General features: G+C 40.5%; 1 protein-coding gene across 1 annotated transcript; it reads left to right on the top strand.

Moving 5' to 3' along the window:
* Window positions 1-7,838: 7,838 nt before the first annotated feature.
* KIF2B (kinesin family member 2B) lies at window positions 7,839-9,871 on the top strand (the record flags this gene model as incomplete). Its single annotated transcript, XM_082860910.1, is given in 5 exon segments — window positions 7,839-8,732; window positions 8,736-8,741; window positions 8,745-8,837; window positions 8,841-9,549; window positions 9,552-9,871. Coding segments are annotated over 5 exon segments (2,022 nt in total).
* Window positions 9,872-10,423: the final 552 nt, after the last annotated feature.

Raw genomic sequence — 10,423 nt, 5'->3', positions numbered from 1 at the left:
AGCTTTACAACAAATGCTTAAGGAACTTCTCTAAGTGGAAAACACAAGAGAAGAAAAAGATCTACAAAAACAAAATGAAAACAATTAAGAAAATGGTAATAGGGACATACATATCAATAATTACCTTAAATGTGAATGGATTAAATGCTCCAACCAAAAGACACAGGCTTGCTGCATGGATACAAAAACAAGACCCAGGGCTTCCCTGGTGGCACAGTGGTTGACAGTCCGCCTGCTGATGCAGGGGACACGGGTTCGTGCCCTGGACCAGGAAGATCCCACATGCCGCAGAGCGGCTGGGCCCATGAGCCATGGCAGCTGAGCCTGCGCGTCCGGAGCCTGTGCTCGGCAACGGGAGAGGCCACAACAGTGAGAGGCCCGCGTACCGCAAGAAAAAAGAAAAACAAGACCCATATATATGCTGTCTAAAAGAGACCTACTTCAGACCTAGGGACACATACAAACTGAAAGTGAGGGGATGGAAAAAGATATTCCATGCAAATGGAAATCAAAAGAAAGCTGGAGTAGCAATACTCATCTCAGATAAAATAGACTTTAAAATAAAGAATGTTACAAGAGACAAGGAAGGACACTACATAATGATCAAGGGATCAACCCAAGAAGAAGATATAACAATTACAAAGATATATGTACCCAAATTAGGAGCATCTCAGGCAACTGCTAACAGCTCTAAAAGAGGAAATGAACATTAACACAATAATAGTGGAGGACTTTAACACCTCAATTACACCAATGGACAGATCATCCAAACAGAAAATTAATAAGGAAACACAAGCTTTAAATGACACAATAGACCAGATAGATTTAATTGATATTTATAGGACATTCCATCTGAAAGCAGCAGATTACACTTTCTTCTCAACTGTGCACAGAACATTCTCCAGGATAGATTACATCTTTGGTAACAAATCAAGCCTCAGTAAATTTTAGAAAACTGAAATCATATCAAGCATCTTTTCTGACCACAACACTATGAGATTAGAAATATATTACAGGGAAAAATGCGTAAAAAACACAAACACATGGAGGTTAAATAATACGTTACTAAATAATCAAGAGATCACTGAAATAATCAAAGGGGAAACCAAAAAATACCTGGAGACAAATGACAATGAAAACACGAGGATGCAAAACATATGGAAAGCAGCAAAAGTAGTTCTAAGAGGGAAGTTTATAGCAATACAAGCCTACCTCAAGAAACAAAAAAAATCTCAAATAAACAATCTAACCTTACACCTAAAGGAACTACAGAAAGAAGAACAAATAAAACTCAAAGTTAGCAGAAAGAAAGAAATCATAAATATCAGAGCAGAAATAAATGAAATAGAAACAAAGAAAACAATAGAAAAGATCAATAAAACTAAAAGATGTTTCTTTGAGGAGATAAATCAATAAACCATTAGCCAGACTCATCAAGAAAAAGAGGGAGAGGACTCAAATCAAGAAAATTAGAAATGAAAAAGAAGTTACAACAGACACTGCAGAAATACAAAGCATCCTAAGAGACTACTACAAGCAACTCTATGCCAAAAAAATGGACAACCTAGAAGAAATGGACAAATTTTTACAAAGGTATAACCTTCCAAGCCTGAACCAGGAAGAAATAGAAAATATGAACAGACAAATCACAAGGAATGAACTTGAAACTGTAATTAAAAATCTTCCAACAAACAAAAGTCTGGGACCAAATAGCTTCACAGGTGAATTCTATCAAACATTTAGAGAAGAGTTAACATCCATCCTTCACAAACTGTTCCAAAAAATTGCGGAGGAAGGAACACTCCCAAACTCATTCTATGAGGCCAGCATCACCCTGATGCCAAAGCCAGACAAACATATTTAAAAAAAGAAAATTTCAGACTAATATCACTGATGAATATAGATTGAAAACCCTCAACAGAATACTAGCAAACAGAATCCAACAACACATTAAAAGGATCATACACCATGATCAAGTGGGATTTATCCCAGGGATGCAAGGATTCTTCAGTATATGCATATCAATCAATGTGATACACCATATTAACAAATTGAAAAATAAAAACCATATGATCACCTCAATAGATGCAGAAAAAGCTTTTGACAAAATTCAACACTGATTTATGATGAAAACTCTCCAGAAACTGGGTATAGAGGGAACCTACCTCAACATAATAAAGGCCATATATGACAAACCCACAGCAAACATCATTGTCAATGGTGAAAAACTGAAAGCATTTCCTCTAAGATCAGGAAAAAGACAAGGATGTCCACTCTCACCAGTATTATTCAACATAATTTTGAAAGTCCTAGCCACAGCAATCAGAGAAGAAAAAGAAATAAAAGAATACAAATTGGAAAAGAAGAAGTAAAATTGTCACTGTTTGCAGGTGACAATATACTATACATAGAGAATCCTAAAGATGCCACCAGAAAACTACTAGAGCAAATCAATGAATTTGGTAAAGTTGCAGGATACAAAATTAATGCACAGAAATCTCTTGCATTCCTATACACTAATGATGAAAAATCTGAAAGAGAAATTAAGGAAACACTCCCATTTACCACTGCAACAAAAAGAATAAAATACTTAGGAATAAGCTTACCTAGGGAGACAAAAGACCTGTATGCAGAAAACTATAAGACACTGATGAAAGTAATCAAAGACAATACCAACAGATGGAGAGATATACCATGTTCTTGGATTGGAAGAATCAATATTGTGAAAATGACTATACTACCTGAAGCAATCTACAGATTCAATGTAATCCCTATCAAATTACCAATGGCATTTTTTACACAACTAGAACAAAACAACTTAAAATTTGTATGGAGACAGAAAAGATCCCAAATAGCCAAAGCAGTCTTGAGGGAAAAAAACGGAGCTGGAGGAATCAGACTCCTTGATTTCAGCCTACACTACAAAGCTACAGTAATCAAGAAAATATGGTACTGGCACAAAAACAGAGATATAGATCAATGGAACAGTATAGAAAGCCCAGAGATAAACCCACACACCTATGGTCAACTAATCTATAACAAAGGAGGCAAGTATATGCAATGGAGAAAAGACAGCCTCTTCAATAAGTGGTGCTGGGAAAACTGGACAGCCACATGTAAAAGAATGAAAATAGAACACTCCCTAACACCATACACAAAAGTAAACTCAAAATGGATTAGAGACCTAAATGTAAGACTGGACACTATAAAACTCTTAGAGGAAAACATAGGAAGAACACTGTTTGACATAAATCACAGCAAGATCTTTTTTGATCCACCTCCTAGAGTAATGGAAATAAAAAGAAAAATAAACAAATGGGACCTAATGAAACTTAAAAGCTTTTGCATAGCAAAGGAAACCATAAACAAGATGAAAAGACAACCCTCAGAATGGGTGAAAATATTTGCAAATGAATCGATGTACAAAGGATTAATCTCCAAAATATATAAACAGCTAATGCAACTCAATATTAAAAAATCATAGAAGCCAATCAAGAGATGGGCAGAAGACCTAAATAGACATTTCTCCAAAGAAGACATACAGATGGCCAAGAAGCACATGAAGAGATGCTCAACATCACTAATTATTAGAGAAATGCAAATCAAAACTACAATGAGGTATCACCTCACACCAGTTAGAATGGGCATCATCAGAAAATCTACAAACAGCAAATGCTGGAGAGGGTTTGGAGAAAGGGAACCCTCTTGCACTGTTAGTGGTAATGGAAATTGATACAGCCACTATGGAGAACAGTATGGAGTTTCCTTAAAATACTAAAAATAGAATTACCATATGACCCAGGAATTCCACTACTGGGCATATACCCAGAGAAAACCATAATTCAAAAATATATATGCACCCCAATGTTCATTGCAGCACTATTTACAATATCCATGTCATGGAAGCAATCTAAATGTCTATCAACAGAGGAATGGATAAAGAAGATGTGGTACATATATACAATGGAATATTACTCAACCATAAAAAGGAATCAAATTGGGTCATTTGTAGAGATGTGGGTAGACCTAGAGCCTGTCATACAGAGTGAAGTAAGTCAGAAAGAGAAAAACAAATATCATATATTAGCACATATATGTGGAACCTAGAAAAATGTTACAGATGAACCGGTATGCAGGGCAGAAATTGAGACAGAGATCTAGAGAACAAACGTATGGATACCAAGGCGGGAAAGCAGCCGGGTGTGAGGGTGGTGGTGTGATGAATGGGAGATTGGGATTGACATATATACACTAATATGTATAAAATGGATAACTAATAAGAACCTGCTGTATAAAAAAAATAATAAAATTAAATTTAAAAATTTAAAAAAAAAGAAAAACACCTGAGAGTTTTGTCGCTCTCCTTCCCACTCTCTCTCTATATGTATGTATCTCCAAATAAAACAAATTAAACTTGGAAACAAATGAGACCTCCTAAGGAACTATTTAAGAGAAAATAGAACTAAAGGGGTAAAAAGCCCTGAAATATCTTAAAAGACCTTTATGGGTATGCTGGGCAGCAAAATAAACTTTAGTCTCTGATTTTTGCACTGTCACCACAGACCTAGTCATCTACAAAATTATTGGCTTAGTTGTAAAAATATGGTTAACTGGGCAAAGCCCTAGTTTGCATAATTTTGAGAGAGGGCTAGCTTTTTCAAAGGTAAAGGTTTAAAAAGAAAAAAACAACTATTAAGCACCTTAAAGCAGCAATGCTTTCAAATATATAATTTAACTTAAAAAACAGAGGGATTAAAACATTTCCCTAATGCCCTTAAAACTAAGGAAAAACGGATTTATAGTACAGCTTTATATACCAATAATTTGGAAAATAAAATTAATAATCATAAAAACACAACTAGGTAAAGCCCTTTCTCCAATCCCTCCTCTGACATTCAACATCTCCCTGAAGTGCGCACTACATACTTATCCAATACCACCCCCTCCAAACTTCTTTTCAAAATGTAAGCTTAGGGCTTCCCTGGTGTCGCAGTGGTTGAGAGTCTGCCTGCTGATGCAGGGGACACGAGTTCGTGCCCTGATCCAGGAAGATCCCACATGCCGTGGAGTGGCTGGGCCCATGAGACATGGCCGCTGAGCCTGCGCGTCCAGAGCCTGTGCTCCACAAAGGGAGAGGCCACAGCAGTGAGAGGCCCACGTACCGCAAAAAAAAAAAAAAAAAAATGTAAGCTTAACTAATTTTTTTTTTTTTACCTAACTGAGCATCCAAACCTAAGTTTCTTTGTCCTGCCAATTCCTCACAAATTTATTGTTTCTTTGTCTAAAAAGTATAAAAGCTATCTGCTTTGGGCACTTCTTAGGTTCCATTTCTATGAGACCTCTGTGACATGATTAAAATTTGTTTCTTTTACTTGTGTTGATCTGTCTTGTGTCAATTTTATCATTAGTCCAGCCACAAGGACTCAAGGTGGGTAGAGGGGGGAGTTTTCTCTTCCTCAACAGTAGGAAGTGTTATCTAACTTCTGAGTTGTTCTCAATTGAAATTTCAAAACTGTATTTTGTTTGGTACTGAAGAGAGAATAAGCCAAAGTGCCTTCAAACACTCATAATACCAGATATTGATCTGACCCTTTTCCAATCCCTCTTCCCCTCCCTCACTTTGCCCCTCTATCTTCTTAAAGGATTACTATATCTTTCTAGAGTCTAGAACATTAGTATACCATGCAGTTGTGGATTTCGAATATCATTTTCTTCTACCTTCCTTTAAAGGCTTTCCTCATTTCCCCACACCTGACTTCTACTAAAACCAACCTCCTTTATTACTCTTCTTTCTCTTCTCCTCTCCCACACCTCATACTCTGCCAAATGAGTAATTTAATTTTTCTTCTGGACGCAGAAAAAATACCTTTACTTTTTCACCCTTTATATTCTTTCAGCTGCCTTAAAAATTAGTAAATTCACCTTCCTGAGCATTGAAAATTAATAAATACCCTGCTGAATGTATACAACATGAGAAAATCTATGAGTCCATTTTGATGAATATTAGAAATATGAAATTAATAGCATCATCAATGGCATTAACTCTAACACTACAGAATTTTTTTTAACATCTTTATTGGGGTATAATTGCTTTACAATGGTGTGTTAGTTTCTGCTTTATAACAAAGTGAATCAGTTATACATATACATATGTTCCCATATCTCTTCCCTCTTGCGTTTCCCTAACTAAATTTTTAAGTAAACTTTCCATTTAAAAGAAGTGAGTTGGGACTTCCCTGGTGGTGCAGTGGTTAAGAATCCACCTGCCAATGCAGGGAACACGGGTTTGAGCCTTGGTCTGGGAAGATTCCACATGCCGTGGAGTAACTAAGCTCGTGTGCCACAACTACTGAGCCTGCCTGGCACAGCTACTGAAGCCCACACACCTAGAGCCTGTGCTCTGCAACAAGAGAAGCCACCTCAATAAGACATCCGCTCACCAAAACGAAGAGTAGCCCCTGCTCACCACAACTAGAGAAAAGCCCGCGTGCAGCAACGAAGACCCAATGCAGCCAAAAATAAATAAATTTTTTTAAAAGTCAGTTTATAGTTAAGAACTTATTTCCATATGTTACTTTATCCTAGGGAGGGTTGTAAGGACACCATGATACTTCATGCTACTATGGAGCTGTCACTGCAATTACCCCCAGACTCACAGCCCAAAAGACCATGTGGTACTAGGGGAAAAAGAAAGTTCAACTTAAAGTGTCACCTTAATCCTCATGTTGGCCTCTCTGGCAGTTGGTATAATTTTTGTTGTTTTTTGTAAATCATCCTACAGAAAAAATTGCAATCTTGCCAGAATATACTGCCTCTGATCATTTTAGCTGCCTTCCCATCTCCCATTCCCCAAGCCCCCCTCCCTCCGCCCATCCACACCAACTTCTTAAGGACACACACACACATTGCAGGGTAAGGAGAGGGTATAAGATGAATCATCTCTTTCTACCAAACGTCTTTCCTTTCCAAATTATGGATAATGAGGCCAGAAGTGTAATTACTGAAGGAGTTTGGAAAGGTAATTGCTGAAATAATCTCAAAAATAGTGGTGACTGCAGTGAGTACAATGACTCACTTTATAGCTGTCAGAGCCACTTGGAATGTGATAAATAGCTTATGTTTGCAAACCCAAATGCTGCATCAAACGAAGTTCCATATCAGCAAATTACCAAAAGAACCCCTTACAGTCAACTCATTTTGATTTCGTAATGAGAAATCCCATTAAAGAGGAGTAACTTTAAGTTGTGACTGTTAAGTTGTGAAGCAGGGTAGGGACAGAAAAAAAAAAATGGAAAATTTGAGGGAATTTTTCTGGGATCCTCTCCTTGAAGCCTGTAATTTGCAGGCAGCTCTATCTTCCTTGTTCCCATTGATCACCGGAGGATTGTGAAGTTTAAGGTAGCATTCACTGGTTCTCAAACTAAAAGCACTTAGCTTTGAGATTGCCGGTCAAGACTGCAGGGGAGAATGGATATTTCTGAAGCTTAGGCACAAGTGTCTGTGGAACACACACCCCATTCCCAACTCTTATCCCTATGCTCTCTGTGCAGAGAGCAATTTCTCTATTCCAGCTGCTTCTGCACCTAGCACCTAGCATCACGAACGATGTGAATTTTTTCCCACCACCTTTCATACAGAGGCCCTAGGTTCTGCCGCCTCTTTTCCTTAGTGCTTTGTGATGAGAGTGGCCCCAGGCCAAGCCCTAGTGCTCACAAAGGTAGGTGCAAACCCGGAGTGCACTCAGTGCTCTGGGCGCTTCAGTCTGGCTTGGGCTCAGGTCCTGCTGCTCCAACCCCAAGGGACCCTGGAAGCGAGCCCTGACACCTCCATCACTCACCATGGCCGGCCAGTTATGCCTCCCTGTCTCCCCGCGCCTCTCTTCCGTGAAGCCCTTGAAGCCGTACTTCAGAAACATCCAAGTGAGCATCTGTGTGGCTATACAGTGCAGCGATGGGCAGATCCACCTCGCGGTGGTCACAGAGGTCAAACCACAAAACGCTTGGGTCACGGTAGAATGGGTCGAAAAAGGAGTCAAAAAAGGCAAAAAGATTGATCTAGATACAATATTCCTGCTGAATCCAGCGCTGGCGTCTGCTGAGCACCCCATGCCAGCCAGGGCGTTGCCCTCCTTGTCTCTAGCGCCCTCTTCGGCCATCGGGAACCAGCAGACGGCCACGCGGTGGATTGCGACGATCCCCCAGAAAAACGAAACGCCCTCAGGGGACAGTCCGGATATGAGAGTTCCCAGCAGTCTTTGCCTGATGAAGCAGAAGAAGTCTCCCTGCCTACGGGAAATTGAGAAACTGCAAAGGCAGCGAGAGAAGTGCAGACGGCTGCAGCTGGAGATCCGAGCTCAGCGTGCCCTGGCTGTCAACACGGGAAACCCCAACTACGAGACTCAGAGCATGATCCAGGAATGCCGCAGGCGCCTGGACTGCAGCCAGTTGTCGGGCCCGGAGCCACTGGAGGACCACCGCATCAGCGTCTGCGTGAGGAGGTGGCCTCTCAACCAGCGGGAGACCACCATGAAGGACCTGGATATCATCATCATCCCCTCGGACAAAGTGGTCATGGTGCACGAGTCCAAACAAAAGGTGGACCTTACTCGCTACCTGGAGAACCATTCCTTCTGCTTCGACCATGCCTTCGATGACATTGCCTCCAACGAGTTGGTGTACCAGTTCACTGCCCAGCCACTGGTTGAGTCCATCTTCTGCAAGGGCATGGCTACCTGATTTGCCTAGGGGCAGACGAGCAGTGGGAAAATGCACACCACGGGTGGAGCCTTTTCAGGAAGGGACCAAGATTGTTCTAAAGGCATTTATGCCATGGTGGCATAGGATGTCTTCCTCCTGCTCAAAACTTCTGCTTATGACTATGGCACATTTTTTGAGATTTATGGGGGAAAGGTGTATGACTTGTTGAACTGGAAGAAGACGCATGTCCTTGGGGATGGCAGTCAGCAAATCCAGGTGGTCGGGCTGCAGGAACAAGAGGTGTGCTGTGTGGAGGACATCCTGAACCTTGTGGAACTTGGGAACAGCTGCTGGACTTCAGGACAGACATCAGTCAATGCCCACTCTTCCAGGAGCCATGCAGTGTTCCAGATCATTTTAAAGTCTCGAGGGAAACTGCATGGTAAGTTTTCCCTTGTTGACCTAGCTGGGAATGAAAGGAGAGTGGATACTGCCAATGCCAACCGGAAAAGACAGCTGGAAGGAGCAGAGATTAACAAGAGTCTCCTTGCACTCAAAGAATGCATCCGGGCTTTGGGTCAGAACAAGTCTCATACCCCATTCAGAGCCAGCAAGCTCACACAGGTGCTCCGGGACTCCTTTATAGGCCAGAACTCCTCCACTTGCATGATTGCTACTATCTCTCCAGGGATGGCCCCTTGCAAAAACACCCTCAACACTTTAAGATATGCCAATAGAGTAAAAGAAATAACTCTAGATTTAAGGCCTCGCCATCGTTGTCTTTATCCCACTGAATGTGAGGTGCCAAGGATGTTGGAAAATTACATGAGAAATTCAGAAATGTCCCTTCAAGGAACGAATTTATTAAAATGCCTTGTATGCAGAGTGAGGAGGAGGAAGAGACTAAAGAAATCAAAGCACTATCCTCTCCACTAATGGAGGATACAGCAATCTCCTGGAAGGAATCAAGCCAACGGCCAGGGAATAACATCCAGGAGATAGCTGATGGGGTAAACTGTGATGTTGATTTTTGCATTGCCCAGTTATTGTCCATTTTGGAGCAGAAAATAGGTTTTCTGACTGAGATTCAAAAGAAACTGAAATTATTACGAGCTGACCTTCAAAAGGAGAGCAAGCATAGTGAAGCCAGTGGTGAGAGATCAGACCTGAAATGATGGATACAGTGCTGCAGTTCCTAAGTCTCTTATAAAGGAAAGCTGCCTAAATTATCTAGATATAAAGATCCTCCTGGAAAGTTTAAAACCTCTTAAAATATGGTTTTCAGAACTGTCCTCTTTCTTCTTCCTTTGTATTTCTGTAATTTGTTTTTATTCTGTAGGTCAGTGGTTCTCAACTTGGAACCATTTTACCTCCTAGGGACATTTGGCAATGTCTGGAAACATTTTCATTTGTCAGAATTGGGTGTGCGGGGAGTGGTGACACTGGCAAGTAGTGGGTAGAGGGCCAGCGATGCTGTTAAACATCCTACAATATACAGAATAGCCTCCAACAACAACTAATTATCTGGTTGAAAATATCAATAGTACTGAGGTTGAGAAACCCTGCTTTAGAAGAACCTAGCTGTGATGAAACAAGATTCTCTAAATTTGTGGCTGAGAAGGAAAAATATTGCAGTCCCTTTAGGACTAGAGTTGGAACACACCAAGGGGTGCACAATTGAGTAACTCTAATGATACCCACTCATGAGTCTTTTTCTGCTGCATTTG

Source organism: Leucopleurus acutus (assembly GCF_964270905.1).
Source record: "Leucopleurus acutus genome assembly, chromosome: 19".
Classification (NCBI taxonomy): Eukaryota; Metazoa; Chordata; class Mammalia; order Artiodactyla; family Delphinidae; genus Leucopleurus; species Leucopleurus acutus.
Note: the sequence above shows the minus strand (reverse complement) of the source record. Positions and strands in the feature narration are given on the sequence as shown.